This window comes from Amphiura filiformis, chromosome 10 (genome assembly GCF_039555335.1).
Source record: "Amphiura filiformis chromosome 10, Afil_fr2py, whole genome shotgun sequence".
Taxonomy (NCBI): domain Eukaryota; kingdom Metazoa; phylum Echinodermata; class Ophiuroidea; order Amphilepidida; family Amphiuridae; genus Amphiura; species Amphiura filiformis.
In genome coordinates this window covers 34,183,253-34,207,518 of record NC_092637.1, presented here as the reverse complement: position 1 = coordinate 34,207,518, position 24,266 = coordinate 34,183,253, and the positions used below count along the sequence as shown (strand labels likewise).

Below are 24,266 nucleotides of genomic sequence, written 5' to 3'. Positions count from 1 at the left end.
AAAATTGCACAAACAAGTTGCCAGGTGGCAAGGATCTCACGATAACCAATACGCATGCATGATAGTGGCAATATCGAATTGTGAAATATATTGGCATAATAATAGATATATTATGGCCTATGATATTAGTAGTTTCAGTGCTCAAACTCACTGGAAACCTCTGGCTACATAATGTTTATGTACAAAATGTTTTTTTGCAGAATAATTCGTTTATCAAAGATATCGTGAAATTTGAATTTCGTTCTGGTATACCAGAACGAAATTACAACACATTGTCTATGGAGCAGTGTAATACACATAATCGTGCATAACTCGCAAACGCAAAATCGGAATCAACTAAAATTTTGGGAATAAGCTTTTTTCGTGGATATCTACTGAAAAATGTCATAAAAAGAGGATGCTAGGATCACGAAATACTCCTTTAAGCAACAGAAAACAATATGTATATTACAACTCGTGTGAATCAGAACTTAAAGATATTATTTTTGCGGTGTACTATACTGGTTCTATACTGTGTCCCTTATTATTCATTCTTTGTGTAAACGATATTATCAACACATCTTCGCAGATGATACTACTATACTGTACTTACATAAAGATGTTGAAAGTAATTATCAATTAATCAATAATGAATTGAAAGAAATTAGTAACTGTTTCAAGTCAAACAAATTATCGGTAAATGCAAGTAAAACAAATTAGGCCTGCATGGTTTTGGGTACACCACATATGACATCAAAAAATTGGAATAATCCGAACTTAAACTCAACTATGTGTGATGTATCTTCTGGGATAATTTTAGATAGGACAGTTCTGGAACGGGTTACTAAAATTCCTGGGTGTAATTATTGATGAATGTTTGACGTGGAAATACCATAAACTGCATAGCAAAAACCATCTCGCGAAATATTGGAGTTATGAATAAACTCAAATTTTATGCATGTTATGTACCTGATCGTATTCTGTATTCTCTATATTGTACTCTTGTTGTACCTTATTTAAATTACGGAATATTGATTTGGGGGATACGTGTAAAACATACTTAAATAAGTTATATTTTGGCTTTTGGTTTAGGTAAAACGTTTTAATAACATTAAAATGTCGGGTTATATAAAGGTCATGATAACGTTTTAAAACGTTTTGTATGAAAACACACTACAACAATATTTTTAAATGTTTTCAAAAATGTTATTGTAAACTATTTTTGCAAACATTTTTCCCAAATATTGTGTCAATACTTAAATAACATTATGTTAAAATGTTTGAACCCAGCAAACACAGAAATGTTCTTAAAATGTTTTTTTCTAAACTTTTTAATAACATTTAAATGTCGGGTTATATAAAGGTTATGACAACGTTTTTAAAACGTTATTGCAAATATTTTGGGCAAACATTTTTCGCAAAATATTTTTTCAACCCCAAAATAACATTCTGTTTATAATGTTTTGTATCAAGTTTTCAAGAATGTTTTTGGAATGTTATTAAAACGTTTTTATCGTTATGAATTCGGCAGAGTGACGAATCGAGAATTTTGAGCAAATTGAGTTATTGTATGCTTATGATTATGTTTCAGGTTATCTTTTATTTCCACCAAAAATTAATGGTAAATCTTACTCACCGACGTAGGTATTGCAATATTGATTTGGACGAATCGCGCCAAAGTGCAATAAATGAATTCGGCAGAGAGACGAATCGTATACTTAGCTGTACAAATCATGTTGATCTATAGTATTGTATAGCGGGAAACCCCGAATTTTCTATATTACATGTCCTACACTAATATATTTGATACCAACGTATAGCTTCTATCTAGTGATACCAAATTAAGTACAAACATTCCTACACGTGACATTGCTGTGGTTTAATAATGTGAGTACGCGCCCGTGGAATTGGAAAATCCCGGAAAATCATACGCAAAATATAGGCCAATATTGTTATTTTTGCTTTAAAATCCTCGAGTTTTTGCTAAATATTACAGGGATGACTATTTATAACTTATATAGCAAGTTAAGTCTACATAGCCTAAGGACAACCAGTCATTTCTACACAAAAGCTCCAAATCAAGAATGCGTGCTATGGTTTACACGTAGTTGAATGCGTATTCGACCTCTCTCTGCGCAGTGGTAGAGACATTTTGGATACAGCATAAAGCCGAATAGCTGTTCAAACGCGTTTTGAGGGATATATCGATTATTTCAGGACATGCAAGTATTGCCAATAATTCGTGTACACTCACTTCTATAATATACATTTCAAATGAGTGCTCACGAATGTTCTAAATTTTTAGAAGGACCAATGGAATGGTATCAAGATTTTCAAATGCCGTTTACTCAGAACAGCAATTTTGCGTATTCGGCACTCTGCCGTGTTCATAACGATATAACCCGACATTTAAACGTTTTCTGCAAAACATTTTTGTTTGCTGAGCAGTAGATTATCAAAAAATGTTTTTTAAGGTTATGAAAACGTTTTATACTCTTAATATACCCTTTATATAACCCGACATTTAAACATTTTCTGACAACCTTTTATAACCTTTTGCGAATGATGTCGAAAACGTTTTGTGTTTGCTGGGTTCTTTATACTACGTTACAATATTCATAATTACCAAACGAGAAACAATGAAGAATAATAAAACAATTTTCCCGCCCTTTTTTCTTTAATAATTCTTTTTGCCGCCCCTTTTTCTTCTGCCACCCCTTCCTTTTTACCTCCCCTGCTTTTACCCGGGGGCTCGCAACCCAAAGCCCCCCCCCCCCCCACCAAAAAATATCTAAATATGCGCAGGCTTGGGGTGCATTTTCAGCAGTTTTGGTATAGATAGCCCTCAATTTCATAAAAAAAATTCGGAAAAAAATTTGTGATGCGATCAAACAAAAACGAAATATTGATTTTGAGATATAGCCAAACTAAGGGAGTATTTACTTTTGTTTCTCTTGTTTTGGAAACTCTTTAATCGCTCATATCTTTGGTACTGGTTGTTCAATATCAATGGGGTTTTCTGCAAAATCCAGATTTGTAAATGCTTTTTAATATCCTATAATAAACTGAAAATTTAATATTTCCGAGTTCCGACTGATTTTGCTTGATCGCATAACATTTGACAAAGAACACGCCTGAAATTATACCAATTTTTGAACAATTTTCGCTAACAGTTTGCTAAAAAAAGATGACAAATTGGCACCTTTTCGAGAAAATTTTGAACAAAAAACACCCTCCGGTGTACATGAGGTGGTGTAACGTGTTGCAAAGAATACTGGGAAGGATAAGAAGATGCGATTCATACATCGTAGCAAAAACAGCGAATCTAATCTACTCGGCTTGTCTCCTATCTATTCTACATTATTACAACTTAGTAAAACAACTCAATTGACGCAAATATTGATAAAAACAATGGCTTGGTTATCTGTGAGTCTGGCTGCATATGTTCAAGTTGAACACCGGAGGTTGAACTTAATTTTGAACCACGTAAAATTATTAATAACTATATATGTGATATTCTATTTGAAATCCATTCACCCCCTATGAAAGACATGACTTTAATTTCCCACACAGGGGTGTAGGTTTGAAATAGATTCGCCCATTTAGGTAGCCCCATTTGTAAATCACAGTCCCTGATGTATGGAAGATTAAGCTCATGTCTTCCATAGGGGTGTATGGATTTCAACTGGAATAGCCTATGGGACCGTAAACATGACCGGTAAAAAGCTTCGGCCTACACTGATGTCTTCAGTCTCTCACTTTATATCAAACCATAATGTGCTGTGTATCACATAACTGCATGGTGAACATAAATAATATATTCTCTATTATAGACCATGAAAGAAAGTATAACTAGAATTTACGCGATTCGCAATTAAGGTGGCCCCACACATAGGTGGGGATACAGATACAGATTATACAGATACAAGGTTTGTTATTGTTTGTGTAAACAAGGTTTGTTATTACAAATAAAATCTGCAAATCAGCTCATGAATATTCATAAATATGCAAATAACATGACACAAAACAATACAGCACATCAGGCTACCATATCCAATCCCCATACCAAGTTTGATATAATATTGGATGGCTGAGCATAATACCATAACATATCGGATGAGTCATAAAAATATCGGACGAGCCAACGGCGAGTTCGATATTTGTATGACGAATCCGATATGTTATGGTATCATGCGAAATAAGCCATCCAATATTATCATTATTAGGTTTTCTTAACTCCTAATAACCCTGAAAACATAAGAATGAAGTTGATTGGTTATTGCGTTTAAGCTGCAGAGTGGATTAATGAAAATGTAGGTAAACTATGCAAATCAGCTCATTAATATTCAAAAAATGCAAATAACATGATGATGACACAAAACTATACAGCACATCAGTCCAGCATATCCAATCACCAAACCAAGATTGAAGTTGATCAGTTTTTGCGTTTAAGTTGCAGAGTGGATTAATGAAAATGTAGGTAAAATATGCAAATCAGCTCATTAATATTCATAAATATGCACATAACATGACACAAAACTATACATCACATCAGGACACCATATCCTATCACCATACCAAGTTTGATATAAAATTGGATGGATTGAGCATGATACCTGAATTTATCGGTCGACCTCGAGTTTTCAAATATCATGCGAGACGAAGTCGAGCGTGATATTTGCGAGATCGATAAATTCAGGTATCATGCGAAAGTATCCGTCCAATTTTATCATTATTATGTCTTCAGAATCTTTTTTGGTTAAAAACACAATTTTTAGTACAAAAAAAACATGATTTTTAGTAGAAAACATTTTTTGGTCAAAAACATGACTTTGCTTAAAATTGTGATTTCTGCTCAAAATGTGATTTTGGTCAAAAATGTTATTTTGGGTCAAAAATGTTATTTTTGGTCAAAAAGTGAAAATGTTATTTTTTGGTCAAAAAGTGAAAAAGGATATATTACATCAGTCGTCCAGAACATTGCAAGAACTTTCATTTTGAGATAGAAGACAGAGACAAAGACACTAGAAGTAAAAGGATTGAAGAAAGTGCACAAGACGCAGATGTACATAACAAAGCCGACTAGGGGTATTAAACCAGCCAGCAAGCAGTGACTTCCTTCTTAAAGTTCCAAGTTGACTGCCCCCTCCCCAACCCAAAGAAGAAAAGAAAAAAAATAAGAAATATTCCCTGTTCTTAGTTCTGTTTAAATACGGTAAACTACGGAACCCGAGCAGTGAGATGTAAAAAAAGTGAACTTCCATGAGATAATTAAATCATCTCGAGATAATTATTACATCACCATTGCGTATCACTGTAGAAACATATGGGAAGGTTGATTTTGAAAAAAAAAGTATAGTATTTTGCCGCTAATTTACGCTAGTAGCACCAATAGACCTTTTCAAATCGAAGTTCTCCGAAGTTCGTTATGGATGACCCTGTTTACAAATGAGACAAGAATACCATGAATACCAAAACAGGTTTACAATTCCGGGTCATCGACGCTAACGCAAACGCAACTATTACGTCTGAACACAAATCTGTGTGAAAGACACGGTCAAGCGTTGGGTATGGCTTGTGCAAGAGATTGATATTTATATTGCGAAGACCAAATCAAATGTGCTGCAGACGACAAACATTTGCATGTTTCTTTCTTTTACTGTCACATTGTGAAGTGCCAAATAGAATGGGGGAAGTGTTAGTTCAATACCTTTGGAAAAAATTCTCTGTGATGACTCATGTTGGTTTTGGCTAAATACGTTGTATTTTCACTCAAAAGGGTACGTGATTCCGTTTGATTCATTGTGCACCAATTTGACCCCCCCCCCCCAGCTTACTGAATAAATACTGTGATTTTCCGATCTTGATTTGAAAAGGTCTATGGCACGGGAACTAACCTTTGTTGTCCCTTCCCAAAGTGCTTTTTCCGGGGGTGCCCCTACAATGGGGTCAAAATTACTAAAAATGTATTCTAAGGTCAATGGTGGTAATTTTGGTGTCTAAATATGTGTTTATGGACATGAGAATCCGCTCAGATCAGTGTTCACCCGATAAAGGACACGAAACTTCATGAAATAGCAAAATGGAAATCCACACCATAGTACATAAGTATGGAAATCAAGGACACAGTAATTTGCTACATTCTTGGAAAAATGGTTCTTGTGGATACAGGTCATTTAAGGTTGTGTGGGTTTGCAAGAACCCCAAGTGTGTCTTTCTGGTTTTTACAGAACCTTTTTCATATCTGGAATGGGTTTTCTACCTTTTGCAGAACTTTTAAAGTTCTTTGTAGATCTGTTTAAGGTTCCTTATACAAGACAGCTTAAGAACCTTTCAGGTTCTAAATCACGATCTCAGAAAGAAAATTTTGACATGTTCCAGTCTTTGTCGGAATGGGTCAGAAAGTGTATGCCTATCGTATGGGGTTGGATGCAAATGTTCAAGTTGAAGTGATCATTTGTGAAGTGGTCAATTGCTGATTAGATGCCAGACCCTTTGAATTGTTGTCAAAAAGTATAAAACACCCTGCAGCTCATCTTTGATCACTTTCTGCCTGGAACGAATTCAGAGGACAAGCCCGAAACGGTAAGGCAATACAATACTTCTTGTATCTATTTATTTTGTTACTTTACTTTATTACTTTTTAATTGCCATCTTCTTCCAAAGTTTGTAACACAGTAGAAAAACATATTTTTGGACTTATCGAAAGCTGTTGATGCTATTGATCATGACATTATTGTTCAACTTAAATTTCATAGATTCACAGATATTGGGCGAGATTGTTGACAAGGGGGGGTCTTCAGACAACGGCTCTTTTCAGAGCCATCAGTAGGCAAGGGGCGGCTGATGTATCATTCTTAGATAGGCCTACTTTGCTCTGAAAAAAATCAAAGCTACTCCTAATTGTTATGAACTTCCGTAGTAAAAGCCTATCCCACAAACTATATTACCGCTTAATATAATTAATTTTGGTCACTTATTATTTCTTGTTAATTATTGCTTTCCGAATTCCCTGGCCTTATTCTGATCTTTATCAAAGTATAAGCTTTTTTAACACTTCGCAGAAATCTTCTGCATTTACATGTTCCAATGTTGGCAGCTCTGACGTCAGCAAGGCCTTAATAATGGTCACATACCAGTGATTTTACAGTTATGGCTGGACAAGATGTTGATTCAGCTATCAACTAAAGCAATTTGACCAATTTTGTTTCAACATAGCTGATCTTCGACATAGTGGTGGCTGGCGTACACCGGGCATACAATGGGTTATTCCAGTTGAAATCCATATACCATGAAAGACATGCATGGGAGTCACCATTTAACCCCATTTGAAATTCACACTCCTGCCCCTGTGCAGAATATATTAAGGTCATGTCTTTCAGAGGGGTGTGTGGATTTCAACTTGAATAGCCCAATAATTTGAGAACCCTTCATTAAATTATTGATTCAATAGTTAATCACTTCATATCAGTGAACCAGTTGATACTTAAAATAAAACAACTTAACAAGATACATTCGTACAGTTTCCTTCAGTTTTATTTGTGAAGCAAAACAAAAGCATTTTAAATATGCTGATATTGTTGATTAGCTTATACAATATCATCAAGGTTACAGAGTTACTCGAGTACCTCATGCAAGGCCCACTTAGTCACGCGATATATTATTACACGTCTGGCACACTGCCGTATAGCGATTTGCCTCTTTGTTAAATTATGCATAAATTCTCTTGAATTAGCAAACAAGGGATCTCTGTTAGAGAGCCAGAGAACAGCATATCAATTAATTTACTGTAATTCAGGATGAGTGAGAGAATTAGGGTAGCATGCTACTAGTGCTCTTTTTTCGCGAATTGAAGAGAATTCATATATATGTGACACGATCTGGTCCATGGGGGCCAAAGGCGGCAAATATGAAACTGAGATACAGTCAAAATTATGGAGTAAAAAACAATAAAATACATCAGAAAATATACATCACAAAACGTCATATCTTTAGAACCAAGTATGCTAGACCTTTGGTGTTTTCAGTATATGATAGCCTAATGTTTGTATAATGTAATACTCATAGTTCTCAATTTTCAAAAATGCCTCCTTTAGCCCCCATGGACCAGAAAGAGACAAATCGATATTTGGCAGTCTGCAAATATCATGATCCTGTTCTTTGATTACACGCACAGAAAAATGAAATATTCAGGTATAACTGCTTGGCAGGCCTATACCTTAATATCCGCCAATACCTTTCCTGTTGAACAGGTAAACTTAATGTACTCACACATTCTGTGGGTAGTGTTAGATCAGTGTGACTTATGTTAGTAACTGATCTAACATTGCGTTGTTTCAGGTGGTGTAATTTTTTTCAACTACCAATCAGCAGAGGGTGATCTTGCCCCCTGTAGGATGCTGGCCACCATGATGAAAAACATTAGGCCATTTTTGACCTTTTTCAGTACACATTGACAACTGAATTTGGTCAAATGTCCAATATTATATGATTACCATCAAAACCTGGTTTAAGACTGCCATCTAAACCAGTTTATGATTATTAGGGCCTCAGATACAATATACTTTTACATTACTTGTTTATATTTGTGTATATATGTCAAATTTGGACTTCATTTCATGAGTGACTTAGGCATCACAGGCTTGAATTAGGTCACAACATGGTACTTGATTTACATAATAAACCTTTCTGGGTATAGTAACTTACACAATGTTAATAGGAAATACAATAAGTTTTACTTTTCATAGCACACACTTACTAATAACAAGAACCATTCACGCGTCATAGGGGGATCAAATGGCTGTTCATACACCTACTTTGAAATCATATTTCAGTCAAAGGAAAGGCCCTCACAGGTGAAACAGGAAATGTTGAACTTACCTCAATTTATAGGCTTACTTGTATCGTTTGGGTATTTGTTTAATGAATAAGAATCATAAAATATTCAGCTCTGCATTATCATTATTTATGCCCAAGGCAGATTCGTCATACCATCACTAACAATAATGAAGCCATTAGTTTGTACGGCTTATAATTGGCGAACAATATGAGACTCACATATTGATATAGAATGGCATGCACACAGTCGAGTGCACCATGCACTTACTCTCTAGTTGCTATAGTAATATAAACTGGCTTCAAAAAGAAACTTTTCACAAGGTCATATCTTAAAATCCTGTCTATAAAATTAACAAAAATTACACACAGGATTACTTCAATACTTTACTCTAAACACATGTCAGTAACCAAGCAGTTGTCCAACTGACACAACAGCAAAATGCACTGACATGGAACACCTTCCTGGACCACATTCACAGCTCAACCGATTTCTTTTGCTGGGTTCCAATTATTCGCCTGTGAATGTGGTCCCGGAAGCTGTTCTGTGTCAGTGCATTTTACTGTTGTGTCCGTTGGACAACTGCTTGGTTACTGACATGTGTTTAGAGTAGAGTATTGAAGTAATCCTGTGTGTAATTTTTGTTCATGTGCAGACAACTGTTTGGTTACTGACCAGTGTTTAGAGTAGAGTATTGAAGTAATCCTGTGTGCAATTTTTGTTCATTTTTATGGACAGGATTTTAAGATATGACCTTGTGAAAAATTATAAGTTTCTTTTTGAGGCCAGTTTATATATATGTGTGACTGGTGCCCACTTATATGAATTAATGTGAGCGAAAGTTCAGACATTATTGATGCGTGCAATTACAAACACCCAACAAACTATAATATGTGGCATGTTCTGGCTACATTCTGGGGGCATTTATAGGACTATCACTTGCCCCATAACCAAGTGTTCTATTGAAATCCTTACAACTCTCTATGGGCTTCTGTGAGAGATTAAGGTCCTGTCTTCCACACTGGTGTATGTTTACTGGAATAACTCATTCATACTTCGTTGTTAAAAGGCTGATAAGATTTTCAGTACAAAATATTTTGTCAAACTCCTCCATCCTATGATCAACAATTATAAATAAGTTCTGTAACATTTCCTTCATTTTGGGGTATATCCTTTGTGTAAAACTGCACAGAATTAGCCAAGCACAGGTGTTTTCTATTGAAGGATTATAAAGCTTAATTCTGTAAGCTGCTTAATTCCTTCATGGAGTCTTTACACTAGTCTGACTCATGAATAGAGGTTATCCGTGTTCTATAAGTTGCATATCCTATCAGCGACTGCTATACCTTGTTTAGGACTTAAAGAAGTACCTGCATGTGTAACTATGACTGCTTCAAAATAGCCTGCCAAAGTCATGCAGGTAACTCTGAGGTCGTGCATTGAATTGGTTTGAATGAGGAATACTACAGGAATCAGCGCCTTTTGTTAGAAGTCACACATGAGTAAAGTGGATAACCTCTATAGCTTACACCTAGGATACACCCATTTATGGCATACAGATCCAGTGGTTCTTCTCACTGAAGCCAGAATCATGATTTACTTTTTCACCTGTGAGTGATTCCCCTCCTCTAATCAGAAATTGAATGGAAAAAATACTAACTAAGCAATATGCAATGATGGATGTCATATAATAATTTGGTAAAATCGATCTCTACAAACAATTTAAACTTGCCAAAAAATTCATCCCCCAACTACCTAAAAAGGAATTCTTCTTTTTTTACGAACTGCGAAAGCCGGGTAAGCGGCTTGTATAATATGATGTGACATTTAGTGATCTGTCACTATTAACCAGACTTTCTTCACACTTTTGTACTCATGTATATATATACTTAGTTCGATGTGTAAATGGCAAGACTCATAACATTCTGGATTATTACAGAATGGTATGCACATGGTTGGGTGCAGCACCTATGCTGGTGTGCTTAGTGTAAAGGCACGATTTCTCCGTGATACGGAAAAACGTAAAAATTCACATAATTCGGGGTTTGCTCACGGCAATTTGAAAATGCCACAAAATAGTGACAAACTGTGTAAAATGTCAAACTTTTGTGTTGATTTGCGAAAGAAAACAAAGAAAAGTGATAATTTAGCAGTAATCAACCATTAAACAATCCATTCTAGTATTTATTCTAGGCCTACGATGCAAGATTCTGTCCAATACAGCTATCGGAGGTACACACAAGACAATTGATGATGCTTAATTTTAATGGGGATGTTGAGGGGAGACTACAGTAAAAAGGTGCATATAAGTATATAAGACAAATTACACTTTTAAAAACATGCTTGTATTCACTTTTCAGTGATTTATAATGTAAAACGGAAAATCAGGGAATCGTCCAATTTGTAACACGGAGTTTAAATTTTGTAACACGGAAAAATTGTGGCTTTAGCTTAGTGAATTCATGCAAGCTTAATTTGGGATTTAATTGTAACACACAAAACCAAAAATTGAATAATTTTTGCCACTTATATGTCGAACAAAGTAGAGTAAACCCAGAAAGGAATAGGTTGAAAACTTTGTTTTATCAATGGACCATATCTTGGTATTTATGTGCGCCCCAGCAAAATGAAATCCATTTAAGTCAAATCATGCTATTTAATATGACCAACACTAGTTTTTTTCCATTCAATTCCTGGCAAAACAACATACAATGATAAAGGCGATAAAAAAAATAAAACCCTGTTCTACGGGCAGGCGGACGGATTTGCCAAGTGTGGTCGGTAGATCGGTTGGTTTGTCTTTTTTCCTTAAAATTTGTAGTTAAGATCAACCCGCTCTGGCTAAGGCTGCGATCACATAGAAGTATACGGTATACGGTATTCGTTATACGAAATACCGCATACTTCTATGTGATCGAGGCATAAAGAACAACTGCTTTTATAAAGCTAAACGAAGAAAGAACGTAAAACCTGGGTCTGTTGGGCCCGTAGAACAGGGTTTCGTTGGGTTTTTTTGTCGCCTAAAAGTGATAAAAGCTATATTTATCTAAGAAACTCCTACAGATGAAAACTTCTGCCTAAATATGTTTTACACTTAACAGCGCCTCATAGAGCATAGTTTTGTCGTAGGGTTTTGACATCTTCTGTGGTGTAGGCCTCACATTTGGCCAACTCTAAGTTATCCAAGGCTTTTCGTAGACCTGAAATGATAAATGCAAAGAAAAGTTGTGGTGTAATTTTGTGGAACATTCATCTAATTTTTGTAATGTTTTGTAGAAAATATTCGGCTCGGTCAGTATTTCATGGCAAAAGCGGCATATTGATATCTGATATCACACAGTATTAATATTGGTATGTAAAATGAAGCTTTACACTTATTTAAATCATATGAAAGAACTTGAAAAAAAACACCCACATTTTATCAACTAAATGGAGCCATTCGACCACAATGTTGTTGTGAGATCAGTGCTTCCATGGGTTGTGCCGTAGGCATAGCGTATCTGCACGTTAACAAATTGCACAACTACGCAACATGCTGCGTTGTTGTATGCAGAGTTTCTTTCCTTTCAAATTGCGAACATAGACATGAGTGAAAGAGTGAAATAAAATCCATCAAAAAAAGCAGTTGGGGTTTACAAATAATGTTCACTTACTTTTCTTGTCTTTTTTGGACAAAAACAGCACCATGGTGTTAAAGCGTTCTACATCTATGAGATGGTAGAGGATGGAATAACTCATGCCTGGATCTGAAAATTGAAGGAAAAAAACATTACGTAAAAAAACCTATGGGCAGGAAAAACCTCCTATGTGTTTGTGGCCCCTGAACATGTCTAAAACAAAACTGCCAACCAGTTACATAAGGGTTTTTTTTCTTTAAACATGTTCAGGGGCCAATGACACATAGGAGGTTTTTTCTGCCCAACAACGATATGGGAACAGGTCCCACAAAATGTGAGGAAACTTGCACATTTTTATTTTGAGTAATGTCCAGATTCGTATTCTTTGGGTCGTAAACTTTAAAATGATATATAACTTATCAGGGCTGCTCCCTCACTTGGTCTTGCAATTGGATTTGAACTCAACAGTTTATAAAAGACCAGATCTTACATTTTCAGCCTATTTTACAAGTTGACCTGAAATGACCTTTGACCTCTGTATGTGACTCTTGATACCACCAATATATGTATGAATCCATAGTGCAGCTATAGCCCAAGTTTGGTTGGTTGCAATAGGATTTGAACTGTTTACCTGATAGCATTTAATCAAAATTTTAACCAAAACTAATTAAATTGATCATATCCTGATATCCATACATCACACATACAGGCAATTTTAGGAGTCTTACTCGTATGTGGCTAAAAAACTGCAGCATGTTTCTCTTTGGAACTGCCAGGAAGCCTGAAAACGGGACCCTTGACTGCCGCACATCCCCATACACTTTTCAAGTGTGTGCCCCCAACCCATGTAGTGTCATACCTTTTTCTGCAAGCTGATCCGAGGTTGCTCTCACTATCAAACCCAACATATCACCATCTAACTTATTACTCAGTACTGTAAAAACAAACATATTCAGAATATACATTCAATTTACATTCTTCATCATCAGGACAAATGGGCCGAACCTTGTTTACTGAGTGACCAAAATTTTTAAATCTCTCTTGACAAAGCAAGTCATACGAATTATGATTATATGATATCATGATATACAAGGTGAAGGAAATTGTTAGTTTAGACAACAACTACCCGCCATCTATTCTGCCATTGCGGAAGGTGATTTTCTGAGAGAGCATGAGCTCCCAAAGTAGAACACAAACTGAGACGATTTCACTCAATGACCGCAAAACAGATGGTGCAAAGTTTACTACTGTCATTCATTACAGCCAGTTTTTACAAATTTGCAATTTACAACGTGAGGTTGGGGCCTCCCAATTGTTAGCCTGGCCCAGGGCCTCCAACAAGGTAAATCTGGCCCTGCCAGGCATGACAAATTGTATCATGTGTAACACGTATTCACACTTCTGTTAACTTGCGTTCGTGCATACGCCACTGTAAGAGTGTGGCTTCATCACCAATGAACAATGGTTTGCTCCTATACCTTTGTATAGGAAGAGTTGTTGACATACCTTTAGGTAGATCATTAGGAGGCACTTGCTTGAGTAGATCGGCATATCCTGCTAGATTTCTAGTTCCTTTTAAGGACATCCATGCTTGCATGAATTCATAAGCTGTTACCTATCACAGAAACACAACACATATTTATTATAATAGCTCAACTCAATATGCACTTGGTAATTAAAGAGAGCTCCCACAACAAAATCTTGCAAATAGAAACAGGGCATAATTTAGCCGTTATCGCATCCCAATTTGCGATATAAACATAGCCAACTACGACTGAATTTTACAATGTACATCGCAAATGTGCAATGCAATTTTCAAGTCTTAAACAGTCTCAAATATCAAATTTCATCTCCCGAACCCATGTGAACTTGATGAGTGGCGGAAAAAGCTAAAAGTGGCGGGGGTCCTGACTTTATAAAGAAAAAGGGTGCCTTTGTAAAAAGTGTGCTACAAAAATAAAAGGCGTTGGTGTCTGCTCCACTGCCAACTATGTGAACTCCTCAAACTTATTTGCCCAAAATTTGCAGGTAAAACATCAATTGAAAATAGAAATTGTTGATGTGATAAGTGGGCGGGTGAGTTCATCAAAAAAATCATGGTGATTGTAGACGTGCAGCATAGCTTAAATTTTGTAAACTTGTTAGTGTACGTAAACTGGAAAATGAAACAAACTATAGTATGCCAAGGAATTGCTATACAAATTTAGAAAATTGCTATGCAAAATTTTAACTTGTATAGCAATTTTGCTATACAAAAATTTGGGACTAAGTTATGCCTTGAATACAAAGAATATGCAAATAAGCTCATTAATATTCATCAATACAAAACTGCTTCCCAGTTAATTAATCCATGTAAAACTGCATGTAATTAGCCTAGCACAGAAATCTTTCGAAGGATTATACAGCTGAGCTTTATTCTGTTAGCTGTTAATTCCTGAATGGAGTCTTTAGTCTAACTCAAGAACACCCAAGAATTTTACCTTGTTAAGTTTGGGAGCTGCGTTGGTGGTTGGTTTACTATTGCGGGCTGCTTTCTTGCTGCTAGTCTGTTTTGTTTGTTTCTCAGCAGGATTTTCCTGGCTTTCCTTTGCTGTAGACTTACTGTCCCCTTTGCTGGACGATTTACCTGCCTTGCTGGACGATTTCTGGTTTGGACGCACTTGAGAAGTATCTTCCTTCTGAAACACAATATGACAGTGTGACATCCATTATGATTTACATTCAGTTACTCCCAATTCCAGAAAAATACAGCACTAGTTTTTTGGATTCAAAAACTTTCCTTCGTTGCATGTGCGAGGGATGGGTGGTTATGCATTTAAAAGTTGTCCACGTTTAGGTGGTTCAGGACGGTTCACGTTGAATAGAAAGTTGTCGGTTGTGTAGATCCATGGTGTGTTGATTGAAATTGGGTGTGTGTGTCTTCAGTTAGATAGGATTAAATCATCCTTGGTTAGATAGGATTAAATCATATGTGACGTGTCATGTCAAAAGGAGACACTTTTGGGCAGGATCGTAAATGGAGAAGTAGACAAAAATCTGCCTGGGGTGATTTTGTTCACAATTTGGGTTTATTGCGAGTTTGTGATGCTATTTATGTTTAAAATATTGTCTGATAGTTTCAGACCGGAATATAACTGGCATCTTGTATTTTTTGAGACATTTTTCAAGGTAATTCCTACTCTCACCATTGTCAATAATAACCAAGAAAATTTTAAAACTTTCAACGGAAACTGAAGGCAAATAAATAAATATTTACCTGCTAATATTTTCGGTAACTAACTGTTACCATCCTCAGGCAGTAATGACTGGCTGACTGTCTAATATTTTCAAAGGCCGATATCTCAATTTCCAATTTTATAATACCATAACTTACAAACTCAATGTCTTCGCTAGTTAGGAATGTTCGATTTCATTGTGGAAAACGGAGTTGTGGAGCAAAATATCTCTATATTTAAGATGTGTAAAAACCTCAAAATTGATAACCTGCCCAAAAGTGTCTCCTTTTGACATGACACGTCACAAATGCAGAATCAGGTCCTCGTTTGCAGGTATTTACAAACAGGGGTGTGTGTGTGGGGGCCTCCTCCACATCACAATAACATACCTCTTCATTGCTGTCGGTATCACTCTCTTCTATCTGTATTCTTGTCGGTTTCTTTTCTGCTTTACTTTTCTTGCCTGATTTCGCCGATTCTCCTTTTGCTGCCATCAATTCCTGCAGGTAATAAGAGAAACCAAGCTATTGTTAAAGGCGTGGTCCGACTGTTCATGTTCTGTTTTCTATCATACATTGCTGTCTACCATTAAAACAATGTTTCCCAATTTTGAGTTGTATTCATCACCCATTGCATGGTTCCGCCATATGCAAGGAGAGCCTTGATCTGGCAGCATGCATGAATGGGAATTGAACCAGTCATATAACATTACGTAATGTAATTCTTCCTTTCATCCTTTCGAACTTACCAGTTTGAGGCTCTCCTTGCATCATGGCGAAACCGTACAATAGGCAAATTGCTCCAGCGGTTTTGATATAAGAAGCAAAACCCATGCATGACAATGCCCTATACAGAATTATAGTGCATACACTTCCAGTGTGTTATCACAAATCACTACATTTTTATTCACACCATTCAAACGAAAAAATTTCACTGGAGTAATGAGAAAATGTGAACATTCTTCCGATACCAAAAACTCAATCTTTATGAAGAAAAATGGGGGTGAAGCTGTCGATTGGGTCAAGGACCTATATTGCAAGATTTTTATACATGTAGCTCATTCACGTCACTAGGAGAGTGTTATGTTTTAGGTTTTTGTTCACATTAGGGCTATTACATGTAATATAGGTAATAGCAGGATTAGATGTGGTCGATCCTAAGATCAAACCTGGCTGTGGTATCTAACTTTAGTAACTAAATATCCAGGCCCTGTAGACCTGTAAGATACAGATTATCAGGGGGCCTATAGTGACTTTGTGGCCGAAGGACTCACCTTATTTTTAAAACTGGTTGAAATTTATCATTATTATAACTTGTGCTTGATGTTTAGCATAAGCTGCTTAAAATTAATATTTGTTCTCAAAAAGTGTTTACTAAACTGATGCCACACACTCTATGTTGTAAGACTTTATGAAATGGTTTACCTTTCTCCATAGATCTTTAACAGCATCCATTTCCTTCTTAGCTTCTTTATTCTGTGCGTCAACCTTCAGGAGACTAGTCAAATCCTGTAGACACTTCTTGTACTCTTTCAAACCCTGAAAACAAGAACAGATATAATGGAGATGAGTCCACAGGGACATTGGGCTATTCCATTTAACATCCACACTACCCCTGTGGAAGATTTAGCTAAAATATTCCACAGAGGGAGTATGAATTTCGAATGGAATAGGCAATTGGATAACTTCCATTTGAAATACTCCTCCAGTTGTGGAAGATATAGGTAAAGCCATAATACAGGGAGAGTATAGGTTTCAAAATAATTAACTCTGACCAATTTATTTGAAAAACTTACTCCCCCTGTGGAAGGTATTTCCAAAATCTTCAACAGGGGTAGTGTGGCACACTGGCGCAGCTGTAAGGGTTCTACCCCGCAATCAGAGGGTCGCGAGTTTGAGTTCTAGCAGTGCCTTCGTATATGCACTTGGGCAAGTCACTTTACCTCACTTGCCTCTTTCTACCCAGGGATGAAATGGGGAGATGTTAGGAATATTGTCCCTTGAGCACCGTCCAAAGGTATGAGCATGCCTTGAGCATTGTATAGCAGCTGACATAATGACAGCTGCATTAATTTTAAGCACTTTGATACATGTGAAAGGTGCTGTATAAATGTCAACATTTATCACTTTTAAAATTTTTATTATCCAGTACAATGACTTATGTGACAGATTAGAGCACGCTTGTGCCACTACCATTATAGCGCTAAGTCCATTCTAGCCTGTTCGATATATATTTTGAAGTGCAAAATGTATGTTGTGATTAATTTTTTTACTTATTTGAGCGTAAAGTTGGTAGGTGAAAAGTGATAATTATGAATACAGTTATAGTCCATTTTGCTTCCTCCCAAGAGTACCGGCAGTACCTTGTCGGAGTTACTTTGCACGCGTATAGGTGTACTTGCTGCCTTTGATTGTGTGTGTAAACATGCCGGTGCTTTGAGTCAACGCATGTGATTTAACACTACATGCACTGGATAAAAACGGTTGGATCTGAAAGTGTTCAAACTGTTTAAATTGGTTGAAATTCAAATGGAATTGCTGTGAAACACTTAAATTTCCCCACGAAATACAAAATTTACATTGAAACTAACAGTAAATCTTCTGGATTCACAAATTTAAAACCCTCAAAGAATCTTGTTATTTCGCAAAATAAAGTACCCGCGAAAATAAAGTGTTTCACAGTACCCATCAGGTACAGATGTTGTTAAAAGCCCATTTGAAACCTGTCTTACCTTGCTAGCCTGGGCTCTCCTATACAAGGCTTTAATATTGTTCTCTTCCAATGCTAAGGCAATGCTACAATCAGTCTCTGCTTTATGAAACTGTAGAGAAAGACAAGTGTCAAAATATCGTTGTTACACAGCTTGTGAAATTGAGAAAAATGTATATAGTTTTTAAATCTGAACAAAATATTTGTTCCACTGGGTCCTACATTGTACCTAGTGACAAAAACAAATGTGACGTCCCATGTCAAAACCAGACACTTTTGGGCAGGATCGTAAATGGAGAAATAGCCAAAAATCTGTTCGTGGATGATTTTTTTCATAATTTGGGTTTGTTGCAAATTTGTGATGTTATTCAATGTTTGAAATATTGTCTGATAGTTTCAGATCGGAATGTACTGGTATTTCTTATATTTTTGAGACATTTCCAAGGTAATTCCTACTCTCAACATTGTCAATAACATTTTTAAAGGCCGATATCTCAATATCTTCGCTTAGGAATGTCCGATTTTATTGGGGAAAACGGCGTTGTGGAGCAAAATCTCTCTATATTTTATAGATATGTAAAAACCTCCAAATTGATAACCTGCCAAAAAGTGTCTGGTTTTGACATGGGATGTCACAAATGTTTAATATTTAAAAGTTCACAAACCATTGCTTGGTCAAAAATCAAACCATGAATTTTAATTTGATTCTGAAATATGTGTCTCCCTGCAATTTCAAAGGCAGTGTCTCCAGACTCCTTTGATTTACCACTGAAATGCCTTTACCTGATTAAGCTTAAGGTAGCACAGTGCTCTATTAGTGTAGCTTGCTACTTGTGTTGGGTCCGTGTCTATACAAGATGAGTAACATCTCACTGCATCATTGTAGGTTCCCTGGAAAAAATAAAAAGTATAAACTCAAAACATAATTGGTAAAAGATGGGGGTAGGATGGTTACATGTAGGAGTATTAATTTTTCAAATGTGGACATTTATGCCCTTTCCAAGCTTTTGTGTGCATGTGTATGAGATGCAATTTTAACCAAGCAACCGCGGCCGGTATTATTTAATGCACGATAGAGGGCGTATCTCACAAATGCATTATACAGGGTGTAACAATAAAATTTATACAATTGCATTTTGACCTCTCAGGAAAAAAATGAAAGAGTTATGGCACAAATGTTATATGCAATACAATCAGTAATATCTTGGCTAGAAGAAGACGTTTAGTTGGTTTCTTTACTAGCTTGGGTTTAAGAGCTACGTGCGATTAATTAAATCGACCAGAAAACGTGTTGGGTCACTTTTGCCATGTATGCGCATATCAAGTTTGAACCGCGTAGATATGCTAATCGTGCATTAAACATCAAAGAACGGACACAAAAGAATTAAAAGTGGTGTTTCTGCATAATTATAATTAACATGAACTTAATAATAATATGATATTTCTTTAAAATCTATCAATGAAGTCATGAAATTTCTTTCAAATTATCTTATAAATAAAGTAATTCTCATATCCTTTAGATACCATTGGTAAAACTGAGAATATTTTTTGCATCCATAAGTACAAAACAATAAAATTTTGATATTAAGTTCAGCTGGGCTTCTAGCTGTTCTGGGGCGATCACTTTTGCCAGCATTTAACAAATTCTATAGATACTTCTCATTATGTAATTGTATGCCTTGATGGAGAAATGAGTTGGAAAATAAGCTATAAACAATCGTTTGGTTTCTGCTTGACTCCATGTGCTACAGAATGTCACAACCATAAAAATATCCTCTTCCAACGTGAATTGGAGTTGAAGTTGTTGAGCTGCAGCGACGATTTCTAGTAGATGAGGTTGTTATGTCAGTGCTTAGTTGTGACTTTCAAAAACTCAAGGAGATATTCTATTATGTAATCATTTCGACCAGTTCGAATACCCCATTGTTTAAAACTACCTATCATATAGTAATCGTCCAACTGGTCCATGGTTCAACTCTATCACTCAGTCACTTTTGTAACACTTAGACAAAAGTGGCCCAAGCAGTTTTAAGACTAGGTTCTAGGTTACATAATTGGCCATATCTTCACTTGTATAGCATCGATTTTATTGGAACAAAGTTTATCTGGTGGCTAAAGAAATTATCTTGATAGAAATATAAATATCAAACCAAAAAATAAGCGGCATACTTATTTTAAAAATTGTACAAATTTTATTGTTACACCCTGTACATGCAATTGTGGTTGTTTGCAGACCTCTGAAACCGAGGACAATACCCCTTTGCTGAGTGGTCCTCGGTTTCAATGTGAAATGTCAAGTGCATTTCCTCGTTTGTCGGTAAACACATAACACACACATCAACAGAACAAACAAACGTTACACACCCCAATAAACATAACACAAATATCAGTTGTCTACCAACTGATCAAATGACGCTAATATAAAATGCAAAAAACCTGATGCACCTGAAAAAAATTATTATACCTTTTTGAAGAATGCATTGCCCTCATCTTTCAACTTTTGAAACCTTTCCTCCTTTGTAAGCGTTGGTTCCACTTTCTTCTTCTCTGTCTCTTTGTTATGCTCAGGTTTAACCTCTGGCTTGACCTCTGTCTTGACTTCTGCTTTGACCTTTGACTCCTGACCCAATGTCATAGATGTCATGGTAGCCTTAGTAGTGGATGTGTTGACAGTGACAGGAGTTGTTGCGTTACTAGGAGCCATCGTGGTCAAGATGGGTGGTCTTTTTGGCATGCTGGGCATATCTGGCCGGGTGGGGAGTTTATCACGCCAGCTGGAACCGTCTTCTTCTCGTAGTAGCCGCACCAATCTAAAGGACACAAATAAGAGCACAGAATGAAAATAATGAAAAGATATATGTGACGTGTCATGTCAAAAGGAGACACTTTTGGGCAGGTTATCAATTTTGAGGTTTTTACATATCTTAAATATAGAGATATTTTGCTCCACCCCGCCGTTTTCACAAATGAAAACGGACATTCCTAAGCGAAGATATTGAGTAAGTTATGGTATCATAAAATTGGAAATTAAGATATTGGCCTTTAAAAATATTATTGACAATGTTGATAGAGTAGGAATTACCCTGAAAAATGTCTCAAACAATACAAGATGCCAATTATATTCCGGTCTGAAAATATCAGACAATATTTTAAACATTAATAACATCACAAATTCAGAACAAACCCAAATTGTGAAAAAAAAATCACCCCGGCAGATTTTGGCTATTTCTCCATTTACGATCCTGCCCAAAAGTGTCTCCTTTTGACATGACACGTCACATATGTTCCCACAAAATGAGAGGAAAGTTGTAAATCTTTATTTTCAGTAATGGTTAGATTCATAATCACTTGCTCATCGTCTTCTTGCAGATTATGCATATCAGATCTCTTTAATGTAAAACTCAGTTTGGCCTTATATGTTACATGCTGTTTGAATTATAAAGACATATTTGGTTGACATTATAATGTTTGTGCACTCACTGCAATCTCACATGCTCGCTGAAACCCGCTATAATGTTAAGCCTTATGCAATAAGTCATTGTTATCTCCCTGAAATTAATACTTAATCATACTTTGTGACATACATTGAAATGTTTTGTTTTTCAAGATGAACATATATATCATATTATTTGCGCAAGATATGAGTTGTTGTTGAATGAAATTCAGAGATTGAATTATGACCAATGCTACACACAAAGACACGCAACGCTGGCATGATTGCAGTGGTGTGCGTAAAGGGGGCAGGGGCACATGCCCCCTTTTTGTTGGTAATTCGGGGAAGTCAGTCATTCCGCTCGCTTACACTCCTAATCAGACTCCATTCGGGGGAACTGAACAACCTGCCCCCCCACTTTCAATGTGCTGTGCATGCCACTGCATGATTGTTAGACATGGCACGATCGAACGATCGGCCCTCATGAATATGCGCGAATTCACAGCATACAAGACACAGGGACTTGGACTGGTTGTGAATGGTCTGTAGTAGTCTGTCACCGTAATCCACCAAATTATCAATCTACGATGTTATGAGTCTCTGCTATTAGTATTACAAGCGGCTCATAGTACAGATTGCATCATTTGAATGTACATTACCTTGAAGTGGCTTCTTGGGCTACTTTATTCAAAGGATCCATAGACAGAGCTTGCTGGAAATCCACGTATGCATGACGATACCTGAAAAAGTACATGAAATAGAATCATCAGTCTCTATAAACTAATTTGATTGGTTATATATAAGTCTATATTATGTATTGAGCCAATCAGAGATTTGGTAAGAATAGTCTGAAGGACTGACAGGGGATTATTGCTCAGTGATCAAAAAGCTCTATTTTGAATGGTTGCTCAGATGATTATACCATGTAATTAACCAATCAGGGGTACTGTAAGAAAGGTCACATGGTTAAGTCTCTGCCTATTAAGCAGAAACTAGGATAACTGGATTGAAGGGTTCATTATTCAAAACACCCTAAATAACATTAAACCGATTAGTATTTAGTTATGAATGGGTGCCACCATCTTGGATTTGAACTCTGGAACAAACCTGAAGTGAGTTGTGCTTTACACTTTTTACCCCCGTTTTTAAGCTTTTTTCATTAAAATTTGCTTAATAAACACTCACTTTTGAAAAACTCCACCAAAGAACAATACGGTAGTCACTCTGCTACCAGACTTACTTTTCTTTGGATTCATATGCTGCACCACGTCTAACCAGGACTCTGGCATTGTATGGATTCATCTCTAAGCATGCTCCACAGTCTTCGATGCAGGCTTTAATATCCCCTATTCTGGTACTGCACGCAGCTCGGTTGCTGTACAAGGAGGCTAGGGCGCTACCAAAATCTTCTTTATCTGTATGGGTATGATAATTATGTGATGCGATCAAGCAAAATCAGTCGGAACTCAGAAATATTGATTTTAAGATATAGCCAAAAACAAAGGAACTATTCCTGTTTGTTTCCTTTTGTTTTGGAAACTCTTTAATTGCTCATATCTTTGGAACTGGTTGTTCAATTTCAATGGGGTTTTCAGCAAAATCCAGGTTTGTACATGTAAATGCTTTTTGCTATCCATGCAATAAGAAACTGAAAATTTTTGAGTTCCGACTGATTTTGCTTGATCGCATCACATGATTATACTTTGGTTAATCAAATCTGAGTGGGGGAACTGACATGTACAGGTGCTACTGGTAAGTGCAACAGTCAATGATACCTTTTCAGTCCCACCAGCAGTTTTGAAGACCCTATCAGTTGAAGATCATGCTGTGACAGTTCAATGTCTCATATTTAGTCAAACTCACAAAATTGTAGGGGCTAGTTCAAAGTTCTACAACTAGTAATTTACCCAAGTTCGATAGACCCAACATGTCTTAAGTTTGGTTCACAAGCCATACATATTGCCGGGAAATCAGTTCTCACCAGTTTCCAAAGTTCAGCGCTCCATGCCAAATTTTTATACCCTACAAAAATGAAAAGTGATCCCCCCTCTAGACAGATACACCTATAATGAGCTATTCTAAATACTATGATTGTGTCAATATCTGTATGTATATGGGCAAATTTGAAATTGATAACCAATTTTGGTGTTTTTCCTCTAAGAGTGCACGATTTGTCCAATATAATTAAACTATATGGCAACAGCAGCAGCATGATGGTGATAAATCAACCATGCATTACACAAGATTTTTTGTGCTGTAAATAAAACCAAACCTGTTTTCATGAATTTTCAATAATATCAATGTCATATCAAAACAAATGAAGATATGTTCATGAAATTAATAGAATAAGTAGGTGACATATATGTGTACCATTGTATTAAAATTCAAAAGACAGTGTTTTGTTTTACATTAAATTTTTTTTTTCAAATCAAGAAAAAAAGCAATACTTATCATTCTGGACATCACCCAACGATTAC

At 36.2% G+C, this 24,266-nt stretch overlaps 1 protein-coding gene across 1 annotated transcript in view; it reads right to left on the bottom strand.

Annotated features, from left to right (window-relative positions):
• Nucleotides 1–11,920: 11,920 nt before the first annotated feature.
• LOC140161812 (sperm-associated antigen 1-like) overlaps nucleotides 11,921–24,266 on the bottom strand; it is a 72,727-nt gene continuing 60,381 nt past the window's right edge. Inside the window, exons 13-24 of the mRNA XM_072185110.1 lie at nucleotides 23,030–23,204; nucleotides 22,449–22,529; nucleotides 20,821–21,166; nucleotides 19,140–19,247; nucleotides 18,379–18,468; nucleotides 17,072–17,185; nucleotides 16,037–16,147; nucleotides 14,913–15,110; nucleotides 13,939–14,047; nucleotides 13,292–13,366; nucleotides 12,469–12,561; nucleotides 11,921–12,015 (exon numbers count right to left, since the gene is read on the bottom strand). Coding sequence (XP_072041211.1) covers nucleotides 11,921–12,015; nucleotides 12,469–12,561; nucleotides 13,292–13,366; nucleotides 13,939–14,047; nucleotides 14,913–15,110; nucleotides 16,037–16,147; nucleotides 17,072–17,185; nucleotides 18,379–18,468; nucleotides 19,140–19,247; nucleotides 20,821–21,166; nucleotides 22,449–22,529; nucleotides 23,030–23,204 — 1,595 coding nt within the window. The remainder of the gene's footprint in view (nucleotides 12,016–12,468; nucleotides 12,562–13,291; nucleotides 13,367–13,938; nucleotides 14,048–14,912; nucleotides 15,111–16,036; nucleotides 16,148–17,071; nucleotides 17,186–18,378; nucleotides 18,469–19,139; nucleotides 19,248–20,820; nucleotides 21,167–22,448; nucleotides 22,530–23,029; nucleotides 23,205–24,266) is intronic.